Below are 23,681 nucleotides of genomic sequence, written 5' to 3'. Positions count from 1 at the left end.
CTGTGTAACACCATGAAAAGCCAAATTATTCTTTTGTATTTCCTTTTTTCTAGAGAACAAAGTTAGACTTTAATGAAGACCAACAACTGATTCCATTACAGAGTTTTGCTTTGAAACCATTTGCAGCAGAGATCGTGAAATATGTTTGTAGCTGTTATTTTGTTTCTATTTTGTCGAGTCTTTGATTTGTTGATTTATGTTTAGAAATGTCATCATTTATTCACCCTTTTGTTGTTCAAACCCTGTAAAACTCCTGTGAACACAAAAGAAGATAAATCTCCATACAATGGCAGTCAATGGGGGGCCAATGTTGTTTGGTAACCAACATTATTCAAAATCTTCATTTTTGTTCTGCAGAAAAAAGGCATACAGATATTGAATGACATGAGGATGAGTAAATGATAATAGAATAATATTTTTGTTTGAACAATGACAATCAAGAACCTGATTGACTGCCTGATTTTGGGAACCTATCCTCTGTTATTCTCTGTCCCCATGATACACATATGACGGGCCCTAAACATAGTGGAAGCAAATTTACATTGACCTTATTTACTGAACCGTACAAGTCCCTGTAGGAAAGAGAGAGAAGAAGTTGTGAAGGGAGAACTATCGAACAGCATCCGAATGAAGCGAGCTGGAAAATAAAAGGTGACACAGTTTGGTGTCTTTATAAGTTAATTTTGCAGTGAAGACAAACCTCATGACCCGAGGGGTCTTTAGCTGTTTCCTCAGACTTTCCTGATGAGCTCAGGTAAACCGCCATTAAGTGAATTAAAACATGCCTGCCAAGAGCCAGAGCGTTTAGATAATGGGAATTAACTTCCTGATGCATGCATTTTGTAGTTAAACAGATTTAGAAGTAACTCTATTAAAAGGCATCAAACCTTTAAATATGGTTGGCTTTTGAAATTTGGCTTCTTATCTGAGACAAAATGCATTGTGTGCCCTTACAAAAAAATGAGTGATACAGTAAAATATTAGGGATGTTAATACCATGGTACTGAATTATTACCCTATTCATACAGAATCTTTCCTATGTTCATTTGCATTGATCTCCAAAAATCCAAAAGTGTTATATGCTCGCTCATTCGTAAGTCGCTTTAAATAAGAAGGCTTGCTAAGAAAATATATAAAAATCCCAGGAAAATATGGTTAACATTCCAAAACTGCGGTCAAGGACTAAAAAAGAAAAAGATGGGGTCGTGCACCCTCCACATTACATGAAAAATCCATTATGTTTGTACGGTAAATACACAGCGTACAGTACCACTGGAGCGCTGTGGAACAGCATGATGCTGGAGGTGTGAAAAGTATATAACAGCAGGTGCTGAATATGAAAAACACACAAAATGAGTCAGCGCTGTTTCTAATATGGGAGAAAAAATAAAAGCAACCTCCTATGACCTGTGGGTTGTTTGCAAGAAAACATCTGCAAAGAAAAAACAGAGGATCACTCATGTAAAACTTGAACACAATGCGGCTTAGTCTTGCCATCTTTCACTGCCGAGATTTATATCTCTTGATAATAATTCGAAACATGTTTTATGTTTTTAAAATTGAAGGAATAGTTCATTTATTTATTCATTTGAATATTATCTTCATATGACTTTATTCCTCCATCTAACACAAGAGGAGATTTTTTGAAAGTGGCTTTTGTCCATACAAGTGTAACAATACGGCCAGCATAAGAAATAAAGGTCACAAACCATTGTGTTCAATCATTTCTGGCTGATCATTGTTTTCCCCAGCAACCAGAAAAAAATAACACTTCATCTGAACAATACAAATTTGTTATAGTCACTCAGCAGTACGGATACAGATAACGTCTTCTACCTGCTACAAATAGGGCAAGATGGTATGTGTGACTAAACATTCATTTTCTAACAGCCTAAACAAATTGCTCGGATTAAAGCGATCCGATACACAAAGTGGAAACGTTGTCAAAATCCTTTCAATGATATAACGTCTTTGTTTCAAATCTATTTAAAGCACATCTGAAGAGGACGAGCAATTACAACCATCTCCGCAGGATCTCAATTCTCTTACCGCAGGCGACTGCGCTGATTTAAACAGAGCTGTTTATCATTACAACCAATGTAGTCATGTTCTGTGCTAAATTATAGGTGCGGCAGATGATATTACCGCATTGTTCACCGGGCCTGGATGCGGCCGATGCTCGTATTCCTTTCCATTATTGCGTTGACAAAAATAAATGAGAGCAAAATATAGAAAGACTGGATTTTTGTCACAGTGCATCAATTAAGTGACGCAATCAAATGATAGTTGTAATGACTCACCTTGCACCCTCAAAGACTGAGAACACACAACGCAATGTAACACAGCTCACGTAGTAAAATAAGTGCACAGGAAGTAAATATGCCCACATAAACAAAACACAGTGATTTCAGTTATTTCTTTTTCAGACCTTGTTTCTAATGATGGCATTTATGACGTCACAATAATTCTGCCTGCACACGCACAGCTGGACCTCAACCTGAACATGTGAGTTTATAACTTCACCTCCTCCTCGCACTGCCAGTATTCCCTCCTCCATTCTGTCTTCAACACATTCTCCCACATTTCTGACACCACGAATCATCGTTGCAAACAGCCAGCCCATTTACATCCTGCCATTCAGTACTAACAAACAGTAGACCTGCTCCTAGCTCCTTTCCCTTCCTTTCTCACGGCTAGCGGCGTCATGCCCTTATCTAAGATGGAAAAATGTAGGTATTTGTTCAGTAATTCAAACGACACTAAAATTGGGTATTAATAAGCAACCGCTTCACAGTTTTACTGCCGTCTTAGGAGAGAGTTTTAATACATTGAGTGAAACAAACCAATTTTGTGACACACTGATGTGTACAGAAACCATAAAACTAGTGAAAATAAACAATAAAACCAGGAATTAACCCGCAATCTTTTACTCCGTGCTATATTTGGTGTGTGTGTGTGTCATAACTTTGATTATAAAGTGGTTAGGGAGGGGAAAAAAATGTGTTTTAAATTTATTTGCAGGGTAGCATAACCACAATGTAAACTATAAACCGTGGAATTACAAACTGTGTGTTCAGAAATAAGCAGTAGTGATTTCTGTATGTCCATGTTAAGTCTAGCAGCAAAGTTTGTTTCACGTTGTTTTTACTAATTTTACTTTCATACAAAATTGCAGTTAAAAGCTAATTTAGCAGCTTAAAATAGTGTTCATTACAGTTCAAGCATAATATATTATTTGATAAACTAATTAAAGAAAAATTAACAAAAAAACCTAGATACTGTTTATGTAAAATGTGCATCGATAAAAACAAATAAAAAAATACAGAAGGGAGCAAAAACATTTCCTTCTTTAATTCCCTCTGTGAGGTCATTTAACGGTCCTGGTACGAAGGCGTTTCTTGATAAGACTTTCGCTCTCTTTCACCTCTGGATTTCGGCCAATGATCTACGAAACAGATCAAAAGTCGGCTGTCAAAAGATCCCTAGATGATAATTCTAAGATGTAGACTGTTAAAATATTTAGATTTGAGACTTTATATACACAACTTGCACATAACTAGACCAATGATTTCTCAGTAGTATGCAATGTCAATACGTCTATCATTTCACTACCTGATGGGCATGTATGTCCATTGGCGATGAGATGTCAGGTCTGTCGTGTTTTTGTCTGGAACGTTTAATTTTCAAAGAAGCCCCTCCACCATCAGGGGACTTTCCGCTCATCAAACCCATGATCCTCTTTGCTGGACACACAGAAGAACAGAACATGCGTGTCAGATAAATGGGATGTCAGAGTCAGGAAATTAAAAAGAGTAATCGTCACAGCAATAGGTGACCTCCTTGGGGCCATCCTAACCTTTACTCCCTAGAAAGGTCGGAGAGCCATGAAGAAAATCTCCAATCTTTTGGAGCGTTTTGTCCTTTTTCCCTTTGTGGCCCGAGTTGGATTCCTGGGAATATGATGGCTGAGAGGAAAGAGTACAGAGATCATCACTCAGTAATTACAGAGCTGTCACAATCAGGATTGTTTGTGCCATAGTGCCTCTGACCCACTTTCTCTCTATTTCTCCATCTCAACCTCTCTATCTGTACTTACCTCCTCCCTTACATTTCATTACTTCTCATTTACGATAGTGTTTTAGTGTAACGTATTGGCACGTCCACGGCTGTGGGATCGATACATTTTTAAATACACCCAAGTGTTTCAATGTCAAAATGGGATCGCTCACCTCCTCCTGATGAGGCATCAGGCGAGGAGTGTTTCTGCTCCTTGTGTTCCTGATGTTTTCACTTTCTACCCCATCCTGAGAAGAGAAGAGTAAACAGATTTAGCTTTCAATTTTTTAAATTTCCATTCAGCTAGTTTCACACATCCAACATCTGTGGGACGAGTGAAGCAACAGGTGCATGAATGGTGTAACTTGTTAATATTGGTGCCAAAATAAATATGCACGGCTCACATGCCACAGATGCGGGATGTGTGTAACAGCACTTTCTTGAACCCGAAACATTGGCAGTCATTGGTCAGATAGGATGAGATGGATGTGTATTGATGATCGCTAAAAACCCCAAAATAGGGAATAATATAATGTTCCATTATACATATATCCAAATCACTGTTCTGAATCATTTAAGGGATACTTTACCCAAAAAGGAAAATTGCTGAATAATTACTCACCTTTGAGTTTTTCCAAATCTGCATGAATGTCTTTGTTCTGATGAAGACATGGAAAGATATTTGGAAGAATGCTTACAACCAGAAAGATTTTGCCCTCCACTGGCTACGATAGTAGGAAAAAATATAACAGTAGTCAAAAGTGCCCCAGAACTGTTTGCTGTCCTACATTCTTCAAATTGTCTTCTTTTGTGTTCAACACACAGTTTCCTACTATGGGAGTCAATGGTGGGCGAGATCTGTTTGGTATAAGCATTCTTCCAAATATCTTTCTCCGTTTTCATCAGGATGTTTTTTGGGTGAAGTATCCCTTTAATAATCATCGGCAGAACTGCTGACAGGTCAGCTGGAAGGAATGGCGAAGAGCGAAAGAGCACATATCGTCACATCCAGTGCCAAGCCTGCTCGATGCATTAAAGCATCTTCAATAAGACAAGAGAGCATCTGCAGTGTCGCTCCCAATATCTCTCTACACACTAGCACGTGGAAACATTACATGAAAAAATAATCAAATCTCCTGAATAAATAAATGATCAGTCTGAAAGCCTGCTTAGTCTCTCTCTAGTGACTCATCAGTTGTCAATCTCTCCATCCTGTCTGAATTATCGCACTCTATCGCTCCCTTCCTGTGGCCATGTCTCTCTACCACGAGACCTCAACTGTGACATCGCGTACGATTCGCAAGCCTTAACATGAGGGATGAGGCGGCTCTGTCTGTCACACCTGTCACCTGCTGTTTCCCATGCTGTGTCCCACCCTGTCTTGCTAGCTCACATTAAAGCAGACTAATGAATCTGCCAAATCTTGAATTGCATAAAAACAGAAGTAAGATGGTTCGTTAGCGTTCCCTGACATGACGTTTAATTACAATAATTTATTGGTTTCGGAGAATTACAATGATTTTGCCCAAAAATATGCGAACAGTTATGATTTTTGAGTGACTGATGAATTATGGATAGAAGATGAAGGGGTCCATGGCTAGAACAAGATGAAGGGGTCCATGGCTATGGAACATTACCTCCAAAGTCTTTGTCATTTTTCTAATGTAGACACAACTGCCCTTTTGCTCTGGAGTCACTTTAAAGGGATAGTTCACCCAAAAACAAAAGTTCTGTCATTATTAATGTATGCCCACCTTACTTGCATATACATTTGGGCGGTCTAGGTCAAGTTATCTTTTGTTCTGACACTTTTATTTTTGCAATTTTACGTGTCTAATACATGCATGGGCAACTTATAACACACCAAAGAACAGAAAAACGAGTATTCACGCCATATGACCCCACTAAAGAATGTTGGTAAAGGAAAACCATTGGTCCCCGTTGGTATTCCATTGGTCCCCCGTTTGCGTATAATTATGGTCCATAAATAAATGACTGCTCGACACAAGTTAGTGGCTTGCTAGATGCTAGACACTACTACCTCCTTTACGACACTACTGACGTAGAAACTGCCAAGGCGAAAACAAAAGGGGAACGCAGATATGACGCAGGCGACTGCAAAGCTCCGTGTCACTGTTTAGAATGGCGATTTTCTCACGATTTACAAGAAGTTGTAAACCCTTGAGATATTGTAAGTACTCAGCTGAACAAAATATATATCACTAGCTTAGTGGTTTTGGATATTTTACTGCTAAATTATTACAAACTGCACCTTTAAAATGTCAAGGTGGTGTGTGAAGGATGAAAGAAATGTTGATTTTGGGTGAACTATTCCTTTGATGGATCTGTGAAACTATAGTTGCAAAATGTACTCAGCCCCCTCTAAGAAAGTTTATTAACTGTGATAAAACAAAGGCTTTAGGGATAGTGACTCATAAACTATATGTCGACTGCCAGGAGCTCTGACCAAATGGCCGAATAAAACATTCACAAAAAATTCTCACTTTTTTGTAATAAGCAAAGCGTACTGGAGGTTGCAGCCAGAATTTTTGCCCTTCTTTAACAGAACACACACACACAAAAATGTGTCTCAATATGTCCAAAAGGTCTTACACAGGTTTAGAATTGCATAAGTAAACAATGAAAAAATTGCATCATTTTTGGCTGAACAATCTTTTACGTTTCGTGTTTGTGTTGACATATTTTATATTAAGGAAGTTTGTCCCAAACGTATCAAAAGGGGCCAACACGTTTAGCATAAAAAAAATGTGGTCTTGAAAATACAAAGCGGACTTCAATGACAACTGCGGTAGATTTGTGGTCTTTGCAAATAAAACATTTCAGATCCGTGGTTTGAACTGAGAAAAAAAACACTAAACCCTGAGCGTCTGGGCCATGAACGTCTGGTTCCAGACCATTAGGTTGTGAGTCCTGACAGTGTAGGACCTGCTGTGGTGCATTAAACAGAAGAGATTACCTGAGTTGTGTGCTCACAGAAATGTTTCTTTTTCACCGTGGTGCTCCTGCCTCCTTTTGTCTTCAAGCGAACAGAAGAGCCATTAAAAATAGTTTGTGCCATTCATTTCAATAACAAAACTCTCCGACAATCAGCAGCTGCACGCTGCGTGGAAGCGTGTCTCTGTTGCCAACAGCAACCCGCGCGAGTGCACCCGGTTCTTTGATAATTAGAGAGGCGATATTGAGAGCGGAGAGCATTTCTTCAGTTCTGGAGAGGATGGCATGACCTACCCTGACCTTGCCTTATAAATCACTAGCCTTATAAATGTGCGGTAATAAAACCTTTGTGAAGTTTAGTCAGCAATTATGGTTGATTCTCAATTATGTTTAATCCCCAAGTCTGAACAATTCAATTAAAATTTCTTTAAAAGATTTTTTTAAACAATGAACATGTGGAACTCCTCCTGTCTATGTTAAGTTATTCCTTCCAGAACAAGTGTCCACATTTGTTTGTGGTTTACATCGCCTGGAGTAGCGTGTGAGGCAAAGCCAATGTTTTAACCACACGGCAACAAGCTCAACCACATACACATAAACTAATTCTCACACACAAGTATATGTTTAATGGGACAGCCATTTTGCTGCCCATACACAATGAACATCGATTGTTAAGTTTAAGTGAGGAAAATTAGAGCCTTGTTAATGACTAATTAAAGCAATTCAAGAGCTGCTGGCTTTGCAAATTGTGTCATCAGGGGACGGTCTGCTGAATTTATAAATAAAAATATAATAATAATAACAGCCAGAAAGGAGTGAACTTTTGAGAGAGAAGCCTTAACAACCAATCCACTCAATTTCCCATTATACAAAAGGGTGCAGGAAGGGAGAAAATGAGAAGATCAGTCACCTCGTACAAAAGCAAGACGATTAAAGAACATTTTGGTCCATTTTAGTCAGCTTTTGTCAAATGAGAACCACTGCTAGATAATCAAAGCATTCAAAGAATAGTCTGTCATTATTTACTCAATGTCATGTCATTCCAATCCCGGTATGGGTTTTCTGCATGCTTTTCATTCTTTCATATTTTTCATTTAATCGCAGTGAATGAGGACAGGGCTGTTATGTTCCATAAAGCGCTACGGATGTGTCATTCCAATTATCTGAAGCCCTGGAGCAATTTTAATTTTGGTCTTTTCATCACACAAAACTAGTATGGCATCATAACAAGCAAGTTTTAAATCCGGGGGAAGATGGCGACTAGATGGAAGAAAGGATTAACAGTAAAACCCGATCCATGTCTGTTCCTCAAAACTACTGTATCATTAGGTTCACAAAACATGGAAAGTGACACAACGTTGACTTTCATGTTTTACAGAAAGTCATTATATTGAGCTTCATTATATTGAAAAAATTACCTTTTGTGTTCCACAGAAAAAAGTCTTATAGATTAGGAATGACATGAATGTGAGTAAATGATAATTGATGAAAACTTTCTTTTTAAAATAAGCTATTCCTTTTAATGTCCAGTGTATGACATTTAGCGGCATCTAGCGGTGAGGTTGCAAATTGCAACCAACGGCTTACTCCACCCCTCGACCCTCCCTTTCGAAGCACTACGGTGACTCACACAGGACTAAGATGTTGTTGCATTTTCGTTTCTTTACTCCGAGAAGTTTGTCTGTAGGACTACTGCAGAAACTACATGAGAAATTCCCTGCAAGGGGACCCGCGGTGTAGAAATAGCTCATTCTGAGATAATAAAAACATAACGCTTCATTATGTGAGGTCTTTATACACCTCTGAACACACAGTTATGTATAATAAATTGCATTTCTGTCAATAGATCCTACAAAAAAAAAAAAAATGACACACTTGAACTTTAACCCTTGAGAGTTAATTTCCAGAAACGTCTCCCACAATGCACTAATTTCTCACCTTCACCATCTCTCCGCTCTTCCTCTTGCGTGTTCGAGGGATTTTAACCGTGACAGCAGAGTCTTCGCCCTGACGCTTAAGATCAAAACGATCCGGCTGCAATGGGCTGAAGGAAATTTCCATCTCTGGCCGCGGAAACCTGGATCGTCGGCCTGTTTCCGTGGAAATCACTGATGAATCGAGAACCAATGGACAGCTACCAGTCGAACTCTACGATGTCAAGATTCATCATTAACATCAATTTGATTATCATCAATACCAAATGAAGGCCAGTCAAGCTCTCAACTACAAAGAATGATATTGCATATATTGATATAATGCATTAGGATTCGTTTTAATTGCAATGAACCAGTCTAAAGATAAAAGGGGTGTTCAAATAATTTTGAAAATTGTAAAATCTTATTGTGGAAGGACAAAAGGAGAATGGTGTATTATTGTTGTACCTGGCTGGTGACGGATCCTCTGGTGTGTTTGAGCGTACTGCTATTCAGAGGCTTTATATCATTGAACTCTGCTTCTATTGTCTAACACAGCACAAAAAAAAACAATTAGTGTATATAGTTATATCCAACTCACTAATAACAACACGCATCGCCTTAGGTTGCCTGGTACATGTTACAAATTGGAAAAAAAAGAGCAGAATAAGAGAATAACAGATCAGGTTGCGTGACAAGTTAATTTCTTGGAAGACACGACAGACGCTCCTCAAAAGAAACAGATCCTTTCTAGGTCTTACAATTATTAATAAAACGATCAGTTCTGGTGCTTGATTCTGATTGGCTGAGCGTTCAAAGCAGTTATAAAATACCCCGATATACAACAGCTGACCGAACTACATAGCCTAAATATCATTTGATTTACTTTGTTGTATGAAACCTTGCTAAGCATATGGAGTAACCGTTTTATAAAAGCAATAAGCCCTGCCAAGCAGTGGGTTACAGTCCATTTTATAAAAGCTACGGGGTTTTAGGCACTCCTCTTCACGTCGTGGCACAACGCCCTTAGCTGTATAAAATGCACTGTAACCTACTGCTTCTTGGCGCTTATTGCTTCAATAAAACACTACATAAAGACTATTCAAAACATTCCAGCTTCTGGCAAACCAAGAAAACTCACGTGACCTTGTCACAGATTGTAGGAAATATAAAATATGTCGATCTTTAAGTCTCTTCAAATGAAATTCTTTTTGACAGTGATGCCATTAGTCGTGTGCAGTGAATCAGAGGAGGTGGTGGATACACGTGTGTCTGACTGACCTGTGTGGAAGAGTGCCTGGGCATGCTGCTCTCTGTGACATTCACCCTGGGCTCTTCTTTCAGCCTCTGGATCTCTGCATCTTTTGCATCCAGCTCTGCCTGAAGTGCTTCTACTTGGCTGTCCTCGGTGACCTTCGGAACGTTAAAACAACGCTTAGATGTAATATGCAACATTAACTTACAGTAGTGACCAAAGTGTTGAGCAGAGGGCATATTTGCACAAGATTTGTTTTTATGACCCCTTTAATTAAACCATCGAAATATGAGGTGTATAGTACAAAATTAAGAAAACACTAAACATGGTTAAAGGTCCAATGTATGAAATTTAACGGAATCTAGTGGTGAGGTTGAGAATTGCAAACAATTGTTCACTCCACCCCCGGCCCTTTCAAACCACTACGGCGTCTGTCACAAAATTACGATTTTGTCACGTTTTCACTTCTTTGCCTACGGATAGGTATCACAAAACGCGCTCTGTAGAGCAGTTTGTCCGTTTAGGGCTACTGTAGAAACCTGTGGTGTATGTAGATAGAAATAGCTCATTCTGAGGTAATAAAAACATAACGCTTCATTGTGTAAGGTAGATTTATACACCTCTGAACACAATATGTTTGAATACATGTCTGAATACAATTTTCCAAAGTTGGATATCAGGCTTCATGTATAACTGACATAATATTCTAGACTTTTTTACAACTTGTTAATTCCTTTAAAACTTCAAATTGTGAAATAAAAAAAATATTTCCACTGTTTTTAAACATCATGTTGACTTCAGTAGTAACACACTACTAACCTCTGGTGTTTGGGAAGTGTTAGTGGACTGTAATATCTGAATCTGTTTGTCTTTCTCAGCGTTTGCCAAGATGAGCTTCTTCAGCTGGACCTCCAAGGCAGAGACGAGTGCATCTCTTTCTTTTCTCCAACCTTCCATCTCATTCTCACGAGCAGAAAGTTGTGCAGCCAGAGACTCCTGACGAACACAAATCAACCCACATTTATTTATTCTTAAAGCAGTAGCCCATATTCAGTTTTTGAAGATGCCTGTAAGCATCTGTAAGAACACACACACAAACCATTTGGGATTGTTGGCGGACATGCCGTTCCCGATCGTCAGCGTATCGTCTCATGTCCTGGTTCCTTCTCTCTTCAGCTTCTTTAGCCTGACCAATCAGAACCAGTTTCTCTTCCATCCACTTCTTGCGCTCTGCCAGGTGCTTCTCATTTGCCAACTATAAACACAGTTTTGACATTTGGCAAGAGGGTGAATGAATGATGACAGAATTGTCACCTCTGGGGGAACTTTTCACGATTTTTATTTCTCAAAAAAACTGAGATGACCTGTAAGCTCTCCTGGGCATGCGCGAGCTCTCGCTTGGCCTGTAGAATGTCATTAGGGGTGGATCTGGAATCTCTACTGTTCTTCTGGTCAGGGATCACTTCTTTCATCCATGCCAGCTCTGGAAATAAAAGTGTTTATATAAATCCTACATATAGTCTTTCTGAAATCTGTCACTGTCATCTTATAAACATAAAGGAAATAATCACTGTTATGTTGGTGTCTAGTGTGATAGATAATAACAGAAATCTCCTCCCCGATATAATTTAACAGATGTTTAATAATGTTTTATTTATGCTCTTTGCTCTCTGTATTCTCTTACCCTCAGTGAGCTCAATTATCTGAGCCTCTCTGTTTTCTAACTCCAGATCAAGTTGTGTCTGTGTTTCTTCCTGTTCAGTCAGAGCCAGCCGCATGTCTTCTATAACACGCTCACGCTCCTGCAAATCTACATGCACCATCAACATCCATTATATTACCAACATCTCAGGGTCAGCTAACACATTTAATTAAATACAGCAAACACACACGCTAACAAGGAAGCAAATGTCTAATAACACACATACCTTTACATGCCTTCTGATGGAGCAGCAGATTTTCATCTGACTTGGAATTGGAAGATTGTTCCTATTTGAGATTAATAGAAATCAATAACTCAATAATGATCTGATTAGTTCTATTTATCACTGGACGATGCTTACGGTTCTCAGCTGCTGGATGACACGGTCACGACTCGAGACCTCATTCTGTAGCTGCGATTTAATCTTTTCCATATCACTGAGCTTTAGTCTTAAAGATTTCTCAGCATCGCGCATTGAGGAGATCTGAATGAGACCACATAAAGGTCAGCACAGCAAGACTCATTGCAATGTGACACGTTTCAGCTCCGAAGATGAAGTGTCAAGCTGAGCAAATTCTCACCTCTTTCTGCACCTGTTGTATTTGCTTCTTTGAGTCGCAGACTTTCTCCCGAAGGTCCGATGAATCATCGTCTTTCCTTCGCAGGTCGACTGTCAGATTGTTCACTTTTTGCTCGCTAGTTTTAATCTCTTCTTTTAACCTGGGTGGAGATAACCGCATAACAATGAAGCCAATCTCACCAAAACCAGACCGTGTGCACAATATATAATCTATATATAAACATGTTGAAACAATGCAAGTGTCTTTCAGCAGAGTAAACTGCTGATGGTATCTTCAACAGACAACAAAACAGGCTTTTAAATGACTCGAATAAATCAATGTCTTTTTGTGTGGGAAGATCATTAATCTAACAAAACCAGCTATCAAGAGCGATATCTTTGATAAATCAACTGAGAGACTGCATTTAAAAACAACAGACTTTCTAAAGATATTTGTTGTTTTTCTTATCTTTTAGTGCTAAGACAAGCTTTAAGTGATAACAGAAAGTAAATGCCAAATGTAAATTAGCGTCAATTTTGTTAACCCAAAAACAATAAGATTCTCTATGCGATTAAACACACATCATGGAAAATACAATTATTATGTAAAGACTTTCCTCAGTAGGGAAAAACAATCCATCAAAATATTTCAGTGTGCTTAAAAGCAGAATTCAACAGGCTTTTCTCTTCTAAATAAAACATGAATTCATTAAATGAATACATAAAATGTTAAAAATGAAAAGTATACCAACATGAAGGTTTGCAAATAATAACAGAATACTCATCATACCTGTATATCAAATACCTCTAAAAAAAAATGAAAACCACTTTGAATGCAATGACATTTTTTCTTACACAGCTCTTTTGTAAACTGGTAACTATAATTTTACTAATTAGGGTTGCACAACAGTGAAAAAAGCTTGAAAATGTAATGGTTGTTAAATAAAGCGATATACAAAATGTAATTCATTAATGCTTGAAAGAATAATTCACCTTCAAAATGACAAAACTGTCATTATTTACACGCCCTCTTGTCATTTCAAACCCGTATAACTTCTTTCTTCTTTAGAAGACAAAAGATATTTTGAAAAATGTTGGTAACAGAGAACCGTTGATCCCCATTGACTTCCATTGGTTATATGTACAATAAATATCAATAGGGATCAATGGTTTATGGTTACCAACATTTTTCAAAATGTATTTTGTGTTTTGCAGAAGACAGGAAATCACACAGGTTTAGTAAATGATGACAGAATTTTCATTGTGAAAGTGAACTACTCCTTTTGTAAAAAAAATTACATTTTATTAAAATTATATGTAAACTAAATACAGGCATGTGATCAGCCAAGGACAAAAAAGAGGGAAGACCGGACGCACCCTCGTCCAAACCCCCCCAAAATAGTCCTAAATGTTACTAATTCAATGTTACATGATTAAAACACCTGGCTTAAAGGCACCTGCTTCCCCAAAAATATATTTTTCGCTTAGCAACACAAAATATATAAATAATCAATTCTGACTAGCAGTTTTGAAAATATAAGTTCAAATGTTTATTAGTTTAACGGTCACCAAAACAGTATTTAATAAAATAGGTTGATGCTTTGAGCAAATATCTTATGCTAATGTATAATAAGATGCCATAAACAAATTGCACCCCTTGAGTAGTTTATGTTAGGCCTACTCTTACTTTTACTGTAATTTAAGCTAATTGCACACAAAAAGTAAATAATACTGTGGCCTCAAGAGACTTCCATACACAGCCACTAGATGGCGCATATGTGTCATTCATACAACATTTGTCCGCATTAATCCGCATGTATTAAAGATTTTTGCAAAGTATGCATGTTGCGGTTTTAGTTCGGAATAGTTAGTTAATTAGTTTAGGAATGGTCTCTGTATAAAGATAATGTTTAAGCATATCATATAACCGTCTCGAGATTTTGTATACGTCACAAAACGATGTTCAGTTCCCCTTTAAAGTGACACCACGTGCTTTTTTGGATACAAAAACAGCTGTGTTTGGCGTCTATTGTTCACGGACTCTGATATACAAAGATAACTCGCAAAATTTTGTTCTGAATGAAGCGATCGCTCTGCATTTACAACAAGCGTGTACACGACGTAGAGAGCGTAGAAAAGATCCACAAAACGTATTTAAACGGAAACGAACGAGGTCCAAAAATACGGATTTATACATAAGAATCACATCCTTGTAAATATTTAATAACCAAAGTGCATATTTCATAACCTATCCTGAAAAAGAAATTCTTCTGAAAGTGAACAGATATGTTTAACTGTTACAGTAAATAAAAACTAACCGCAAACCCTTGTGACATGTGTTTTGCAATATAAGCACTTTCGTAATATTAATATTTTGATACATCACATTTTAGCTTATCATGCTAGATGTTCTCTAAAAAAGCTTGGCTTATGCTTAACCTGGAACATTCATTGAAACGCACTGCTATGTGTTTTAGAAACGTTATATTTCATGAGGAAGCCAACTGACCGGTTGATCTCTTCTTGTCTCTTCTGCAGTTCTGCATCTTTCTGAGCAATGGCCTCCTCTGCCACGGCCAGCAGCTCTCTCCTCCTCTCCACCTCCCTTCTGCGAGCCTCCTGGACCGCTTGCATCTCCTCCTCTTCCAGGTGCTCCTGAGCTTCCTTCAAACTTTTCTGCAGTGCTGAAAGCTGAGCCTCCTTTAATGCTAGAGCCTTCTCTTTCTCCACCAGTCCAGCTTCTTTTTCAGACAGTGTGATGTTTGTCTTACCATCAAGCTCCTTGTTTTCAGATCCAAACTCTTTGGGGTTTTTTAGCTGGTTTGTTGGCCCTGCATCCTTTTGGGAAAGCATCATCTCTTTCTCCACGTTTTGCTTGTCTTTTTGAAGGCATCTGAGCTTCTCCTCTAGCTCAGCAATGACCCCATGGAGCGCTGTGACATCCGAGTTGACCTTTTCGGAGTCATCATAACCAGCTGATGATTTTTTTGAGCGACATGTGGACTGCAGCTCATTAATCTGGTTTTCCAGTTCCTTTAGCCTCTCATCTTTTCCATCGCTCTCCTGTTGTTTCTCTGTGCACTGCTGACGCGCGGCTGTCAACTCCTCGCGACAAAGCTGCAAGTCCCTAGCCATAGTTTCTACTTCCCGTTTCAGCGATGTCACTTCCTGTTTAAGTGTTGTAATGAGTTTGTTCTTCTCTCCCATTTCATGATCCAGCTTTGCCATTTGGGATTTAGCAGCAGCCAGTTCTCGATGAACACTTTCTAAAAGTTCTGTAGTACTGCTATGGTTGGTCTCCATGGATACAACCTCTGCCTTCAAATTGCTTTGATCACTGTGTCTCATCACAGGTTTGGTCTCCACGGATGTAAGCTTTCTTTCCCTTTTATAATTGTTCTCTTGTAGAAAGCGCTCCTGAGAACTTTGTTCTTCCAGCTTAGACTTTAACTCCTGAATGCAGACTTTTAAAGTGTTGCATTCCTGCTCCAGATCTGTGATCCGCTTGTCTTTGTGTTTGGATTCAATATGACAACCCTCAAGCTGACCTTTGACCTCCAGCAGGGCGGAGTCTTGACACCCATTATCTGCAATGTCTTCTTGGACCGTCAAGTCCTCCAAGGGACCTATAAGCAGTTTGAATATTATTAAGGATGCACTGAGGTATATGGGTGATGTTATTATGAATGACAAGGAGGAAATAAAATAAATAGAATATTTATGTGTGCTTAAAATAAATTGTGTTCATATGCAAATTAGTTTGACTTATTTAAGCAATCCAAACTTATTGATATTGGCCTGGTGAAAAAGCCAGTAATTTAGTCTACAACATACTTGAGTGTTTATTGCACATGGAGTTGTAAAATAAATATTTGTCTATTTGATTTAAATATGGAATCAATTAATGCTTTTTGTTTACACTCATATGTATCATTATTTCCTTCTGTAGGTATCAAAGTGAAGCATTTTTCAAAGTGCTGCCCCCTTATTTGCCCTGTTCACTATGCAATGTTTTTAATGAGTAAAATGAATACACTTCTTTATTCAGTTGATCTGATAAAAACAGTACACTTCATAGAAGTACTCTGAGATTCAGTGCTTATCATGCACTGATAACTAAAACATATTTTAAAACATATTTTCCCATTTATTTCTTTATCCCAGAGAGCCGTTTTCGACCGTTGACGTATCGGCGACTTTTGACTCGATTTTCTCGGCCCGCTCTGGTTGTGACAAAAGCAGGGAGGCACTTTTCGGCAGTTGGGGCGGAGTCTGTACCTTTCTTGAGAGGGGGCTGTCCATCAATCCCCTCCCCTTCCTGACGACGCTTCCTGGTGTCAGTCCGGGAGCTGGGCCGATGTTCTGAACATGAGCAAATACTCTTGAGATGGATGATCTCCTTTTTAATGGAGTCGATTTGAGATCTCTGGAAATCCGCAACAAGACAAAAACACTAAAGATTTATTCACTGGACCAAATTTGTGACCTGAATAGTATAAACTATTACTATAACACACAACCAAATACTTTGTTTTTTGAAAACGTTAATTCTCTGTAAGTTTACACTCACGTCCTGAGCGGTAGTTTCTACATGGTGGTCCAAGGCTGTTTGGAGTCTGGAGATCATCTCATCCTTCTGGCTGCACATTTCAGTCAGCTCCCATTGCCTTTGCCCGTGGCTCTCCGTAGTCTGAAAGCAACCAAAACATTTTTCGGAGAACACAAGACTGCGAATTGCCCATGCAAAATTCTAAGGAGTGACAAAATAGACTATCGAAATACAAGTCACTGTCGCTTCAAATAAAAGCTAGATGCATGAATGCAAATCTGCCAGAAATATTACTTCTGATTGTTTGTAAAGTGTTTATTACCTTCTTCATGTCTTCCAATTCATCTGACAGTCGACTCTGGGTTTCCAGCTCTGTGAGGGTTTGTGACGTGATGTTAGATTATTAGAAAGCCGGGGAAGGTAAAAACTAATTAAAATTATCTTAAAACATTAAATAACCAACACATGGCCATTACCACACTGATCATTCCCAGCCACAATTCTAAACTGGGTGGGGAAAATAAATTTGGACAAACAGGAAATTAGTGTATCGTTTTTGCTAGATGAAAGCATAGCATATTTAGCAATAAACAATCACAAAAGCTGTGCGGGGTGTGCAGAACTTTGAGAATGACAGGCCTTTCAGTTGTGTTGAAACCTGCAAAGCAATCTGCAGGTGCCGTTTTCTCATCAGCAGTCGTTCCTCACCCTGTGTTTTGAGTGACAGCTGACTCTGAGCTTCACTGAGCTGTTCCGAGAGTTCCATGACCTTTTTCTCAAGGTCATGTAATGGCACAGACACTCTGGGGTCAGAGGTCACCAGGCAGGACTGGGCAGCCTGAGCAGACTGTCTGATTTCAACCAGATCATTACTAATAGAGTCAAGCATGCCGTCCAGATATACATGGTTCTCCTCCTACACAAAAAAACACAATCCATATGATCATTACATTTCAACAACAACAACAACAACTACGAAAAATGTATGTATTTGGTATTAATGCAGTACTTCTGATTTGATTCCCGCTGACTCCACACAGTCTTCTTCCCCAGCTGTTTTTCCCACCAGGTTTTTGAGAATCTCCAATCTTCGTTCACACCGTTCCTCAATTAACTCCCTCTCCCTGGATATGCGCTCACTAAAATAAGATGGTCCAGGTCACCAAATACACCAAGAACTGTAATTGATCATAATTACACATAATTAAAGGGTGCGGGAGCATGTGATCTCTGACCTGTAATCCTCCTGCATATGCGAAATGAGCTCGGAGAATTCTTTTGTGACTTCTTCTCGAACTCGCGCCTCGAGAGCAAAGAGTTCGGCTCTCTCCTTCCTCAACTGCTGCTGAATCTCCTCTATCAACTGCAGCTGGGCCTTTACATATAAAAACAAATAATTAACTGTAAAGCAGACACCTCACTGTGAAATACAATAATCAATACAAAAATCTGAACAATCTGTATTCCAAATAAAGATCTCTTTGTGCCTACAAAAGGATTCAAAGCCAAAATGTAGCAATTTTTAGCAATATACTTTAGCTGCAATAGAGGGTATGAATTGACGTCACTTTCCCATGTGAACACGCCCCCCTTGAGCATCTGGTCACATTCCCATGAGTGGTAAAACACGCAGCAAATAGCTGAGGAGAATAGGAGAAACAAAGAAAACGGGACTAATACACGCAATTATTTGCTGAAATTACTTGCAGCTGGACTCGACGGTGATCCTTACGATATCTCTACGACTTACAAAGAAATCGGATGTTCCTGGACACTGAAATGTTGCCTGGAACTGCGTTTCCTGATATTGTAAGCAGTCATTTTGCCACCCAGGAGGGCACGCTCCGGCCAGCACACATTGTAAAGTGATGACATGTCCATACCCTCTATTATAAATGATAACACCTGCACCACAATTTGATTAAAATTACAGTTCAAGTTGCCAAACATTACCTCATAAACCTGCTTATCAAGCAGGACAGTCTCTTTTCCCTCGTCCTCAGCATCCTGTATGGTGTCCTCCATTTCACTTTGCTCTTCATCCTCCTCCTCAGTGTCAGAATCTTCCTGGACATCTTCTAGGCTGGGGTCCCATCTAACCAACGAGCTGCGGCGCAGTGCCCGGCGATCAACATTATTGATGATGAAAGACACTTCTCTGGCACTCCTCTTCACCACCACTGGAACAATTTTGGTGGTCAGGACCACCACCTGATGCACGACATAAAGGATTTGTTCAAGCTCTGCAGCATTTCTAAAGTGACCCTAACTGAGGTATACTAGCAAAACAATCTATTATGCCTCAAAGTTCACAATATAGCCCCTTACAAAGTAGATCAACGCAGAAATGTTAGCTTTCAAAGGGAAAATTCTGTTATGAATTACCCCCCCAGTTTTTCCAAACCTTTTTAAATTTCTTTGCATTTGCCAGTATTTTTTTACATTTTCATCCAACTTTAATGGCTCACAGTAAATTTTCTGGACAAACAATGTCAAATGAAAGAACTGAGTCTCAGCTTTCAAACAAAAGAAACCGTATTCTTCCGTCTTCATTTGTTCGTTTTTTATCACTCCGTGAGGTGGGTAGGTTTCACTTTGATTAAACAGCTGAGATAATTAACGTTTTTTCCTCAAAGATTTCACCCAGATTCCACTCAGAACAATCATTCAAAACCGCTAAAACATATTCGTTCTAGGTTCTGGGATTCTGCACTTTTTCCCAAGAGTGTGTAATACCGCCACCTGCTGTAAAACGGTACCAACACTGATTGCCGTAAAAACTCGTCTTTGGTGGGAAAGCGTTATTTTTTTTAATGATGAGATAACTCGTCAATGGCGGTGAAACAGTTAATGGTATTCAATTGTGCCCCAGAAGTCTCAGTTACTTACATTCTTCTAAATAGTTTTCTTTGTGCTCAACAAAGAAGTAATTGTAATTGAGTAATTCATGATAGAATTTGTTTACCTTTTGGATGATCTATCCCTTTAATAAATAAGCTGTTAAAAAAAGCCAATAACAGATGCATAAACACATCACACACCTTCTGAGCCACGGCAGAGAACTTGAGTACGTTGAGCGTCTCATCATACATGGATGCGCACTGGTTAATATTTACGATCATGCAGGCTTTACCCCGGCCAGTGAAATAACCCTGCAGATAGTGAGTGAGTTTACTCTCTCTGAACGGAACGTGCTGTCTGAAAGTGAAAACAAATAATGAGATTATAAAAATGAAAGATTGGAATGATATGATGGGAAAGGAAAAAAGAAAAGTCAGTACACCTGGCCTGCTGGTTATTTCTAAGTGCATTGATGCATTTTCCCAGGCTCAGCAGAGAAGTGTTGATGTTTCCAGCTTCTTTCAGACGATCCCCTTTATTTTGGGTCTTAGCACAACGCTCAGATCCAGCCAGATCACACAGCGCCAGCCTGGAACCACGACACGCTTTTAGAAACTCAACATAAACAGGCTGCAGAGAGGCCAAATCAAGACAAACGGACTTACTCGCTGACTGACTCCACTCTGGGTATTCCCACATCCTCGACTTTTAATATCCGGACTGAGAAAATGCTGTGACTAAAAATAAGAGGGAGTGAGGTACATTCAATCAAATACAGAAATCTGTTTGATTCTTACGGAGCTGAACCAATCCTGAATAACATGAAATAACAGAATAAGTTATGCACAGTTACCTCCTGCTGGAGAGCAGGTTGAGTTTAGTGCTGGAGATGCTCTGATTCCTCTTGCCTAGTTTCATCACTTTGAATGCTTCGTCAGCACTGTTCACCTGCACCCACTTCAGATCTGTACAAACATTAAAGGCTCAATCTTTACCCGCTTAACACCAACACCACCAATCCTATATCTGTTAACTAAAACTTTTATGTTTCCAACTCACAGATAGCATACTATAACCTTAATTTACATTTAGTCATTTAGCATATCGTTCCTCCAAAGCGACTTACAAATGAGGTAACCTTCAAATTAAAATTTAATTTATATTATAGGACATGTACAGCTTTGTTATTGCACAGACAACCAGTTTTACCTAAAACATTTGGGATTGGAACAACACAAGTGTGATTATAAGAACTTTTTTTAGATGTCTGAATGCTGTAATAGTCCAGTATTCTTTGTTGTTGCACTAGCTCCAACAACTGGCCAGCTTTAATATTGCACATTAAGAGTACCTTGATTCACCCTATTCTGAAATAAATCAAACATTGCAAAAAAAAACTTAATATACTAATATCATTATACACCACCAGTAATGCAGTTCAAATTACTAAAAAATATTCATTGGATTGGTTTAATGCAGAAATATTGCTGTTTTGCAATAAAGCGTACATTATTGCACAGACAGCTGCATTAAGGATATTGTATTTCAAACCAAAACTGTGTGTAAGTCTCCATATCTCTAAATTTTCCTGTTTAATTCACTAATTAAACTTGAAATTTATTTTGCAGTTCCAAGAACATTATGACTGAATAAGTAGTTTGAAATACAGCAGCAGGTCTTCCATTACCTTTGATGAATGCGTTGCCTTTGACATCCTGACAAAGGCGGAGGTTTGTTCTCCGTGAAGTGGTGCTCGCATTCTGTTCCAATAAATCGTGAATGTTCTCGTTGTAGATCTCGCAGAACGAGACCCAGACAGAAAACTTGGTGTGAATGTCCATATCCAGAGCCAGAGCAAAACTATTCTCATTCGCTGTACTGCTTATATCACACAAAGATGAACCATCTGATGGACAAGCACAAAAATATTTACTACCCATACAAGCAATACAAACAGATAACTGATAACAAATTTTGAAAATGACAAAAATTTAATTAGTATTGTACCTTCAAGATCAGACTTTGAGCTTTGGCAAGATGTATTCTTGTGAGCATCAGTCTAGAAAGAATGGAAGACAAGTGAGTTTAACACCCTTGTAGTGTCTCTGAGAAAACTGATGTCTTTTTCTGTTACAGTACCTCTTTGAAGAGCTTAAGTAGGTTGCGTTTGCTAGCTGCTTCCTCATTTTGCTGCTCTTTGGTGAGTCTGATGAAATCTCGGCACCTTTGGGGTTTCAGGCACATCTGGTTAAAGATGCGACTCTCTAAACTGCCAAAGATCATGTTGAGGGAACAGGGCAGGATGCCTGGGTTACTATCTGGACCTGAAGCATTAACACAATCACAACATTATTCATAAATTCATTTGAAATACTTTTTTGCAAATATACATAGTGACACAAACCAAAAAGCAACATCAAACAAGACCAAGGAAATTGCTAAATTCAGAACGGATTTAGATTGATGTGGTGTATATAGTATGTAAATGTACTTATGTAAATAAACAAAATATAAACACCTAAATAAGTAAAAGTTTTCCCTGCATTGGTGACACCGTACGTAAACACCAAAGAATTCCGTCCCTCCAGAACATCTTTGACAAGACTCCTCACTGTGCCGTCAAACATTTCCTTCTGTCTAGTCTCTGGACCATAAACCTATAAATACAGTCAAACATTCAAACAAACCTTAAGACTCAAAACGACCAAACAGAGCACAACATGTGTTCTAAAACTGTATTTTTCTCAAGATTAATTTGAAATAGGGGAGATGAAAAAGGAGTTGTCAAACAGGAAAATCTACAAGCTCACATCATCCATCACTACATGAACCAAGTGTGCTGGTGGATCATCTTGCCTGAGAGAACTGAAAACGTTGAGCTGTAACTGGCAGCGATTTATCACTCAGTCTGGCAGAGAGCGACGATCGTGGGGCTTTCAGAAGCACAGTCTCTGGAAGCTGTATGGCCACACAGTCCTTCAGAAAAGCAAAAGAGATAAAGGAGAGGCATATCAGAAATCAACTACGAATATATACATTGTAGGCATCGGCTCAATAAAGTTGCAAACATTTTACAAGTGCCCCAAATAGATAATTTTCTCTCATTATTTACCTGTGATTCTCCATTCTCAATTTCAGCTGCTGAAAATGGCCTTATTCTAAGATAAACCTTCAAGTGTTCCTTCTCCAGGTCAGCCGGGTCCTTCAAAAGAAACACCAAAACATAAAACCCTTCCATTGATCATGTAACAGATTCACTTATGTTAAAATCCTCATGTTTATAAACCCATGGCTGGCTGGCAGCTGACCTGCAAATCTGAACACTCGCCGAACTCCGAGGACAGATTTCTCCTGAGATCTTCCACAACTATCATCTCAGGTCTTGCCGTTTCATCCTTTAGCCCTGATTCCATCATCCTGCTGTAAATAAAAAGATAACAACAAACCTAAAGGTAACTAAAGAAGAGTTTGTGATAATAGATTTTGTAACGCGGATAAATAATTAGGGCTTTACCCATTTATCACATTTGATTTAAATGCATTGTATTGTTTGTTGCAACGATTAATGTTTTATATAGACTTTGTGGTGTTGTGTGATCAAACGACGGCATTCTCCGGACATTTAAGGTTTGGCAGAAATCTGACACTTTCAATACGAACACAACAACAGAATTTCAACTGACTACATAAAGTCAACAATTCAGAACAAGACAATAGAACAAGATAATTTAATCGACTTACAGGGCTGTCAATTGATAAAATTGTGTGTAATATTACGTTAGATTTCGTTGATGGGTTTTATTTGCGTCGTCTCATCGCTCAAACAGTCGCGCGTACTTATTTTCAAATTC

At 38.7% G+C, this 23,681-nt stretch overlaps 1 protein-coding gene across 2 annotated transcripts; it reads right to left on the bottom strand.

The window, feature by feature from the left end:
• Positions 1-1,644: 1,644 nt before the first annotated feature.
• Positions 1,645-23,661, bottom strand: kif20ba (kinesin family member 20Ba). 2 transcript variants are annotated; one of them, XM_056768571.1, is made up of 35 exons: positions 23,572-23,661; positions 23,139-23,250; positions 22,943-23,032; positions 22,687-22,806; positions 22,349-22,487; positions 21,970-22,154; positions 21,838-21,889; positions 21,518-21,736; positions 20,684-20,795; positions 20,496-20,567; positions 20,273-20,419; positions 20,031-20,187; positions 18,943-19,200; positions 18,225-18,364; positions 17,999-18,128; positions 17,698-17,905; positions 17,312-17,361; positions 17,011-17,130; positions 16,719-16,866; positions 14,950-16,066; positions 12,463-12,601; positions 12,243-12,365; positions 12,108-12,168; positions 11,864-11,989; positions 11,544-11,662; positions 11,279-11,434; positions 10,999-11,175; positions 10,206-10,337; positions 9,393-9,473; positions 8,950-9,159; positions 7,034-7,093; positions 4,230-4,304; positions 3,857-3,965; positions 3,613-3,743; positions 1,645-3,445 (listed from the first exon to the last, which is right to left on the bottom strand). In XM_056768571.1, the coding sequence occupies exons 2-35, from the start codon at positions 23,244-23,246 to the stop codon at positions 3,368-3,370; spliced, it is 5,349 nt and encodes a 1,782-aa protein (XP_056624549.1). In that variant the 5' UTR covers positions 23,247-23,250; positions 23,572-23,661; the 3' UTR covers positions 1,645-3,367. The 2 variants fall into 2 exon arrangements, with proteins under 2 accessions (XP_056624549.1, XP_056624550.1); XM_056768572.1 differs by lacking the exon at positions 7,034-7,093.
• Positions 23,662-23,681: the final 20 nt, after the last annotated feature.

This window comes from Triplophysa dalaica, chromosome 15 (genome assembly GCF_015846415.1).
Source record: "Triplophysa dalaica isolate WHDGS20190420 chromosome 15, ASM1584641v1, whole genome shotgun sequence".
NCBI lineage: Eukaryota > Metazoa > Chordata > Actinopteri > Cypriniformes > Nemacheilidae > Triplophysa > Triplophysa dalaica.
Note: the sequence above shows the minus strand (reverse complement) of the source record. Positions and strands in the feature narration are given on the sequence as shown.

Coding starts and splice junctions, on each gene's coding strand:
- kif20ba (XM_056768571.1), bottom strand. CDS start 23,246: ATGATGGAATCAGGGCTAAAGGATGAAACGGCAAGACCTGAGATGATA. Junction 17,362..17,697: donor GCTGTCACTCAAAACACAGG/GTGAGGAACGAC, acceptor AAACCCTCACAG/AGCTGGAAACCCAGAGTCGA. Junction 3,446..3,612: donor TGGACATACATGCCCATCAG/GTAGTGAAATGA, acceptor TCTGTTTCGTAG/ATCATTGGCCGAAATCCAGA.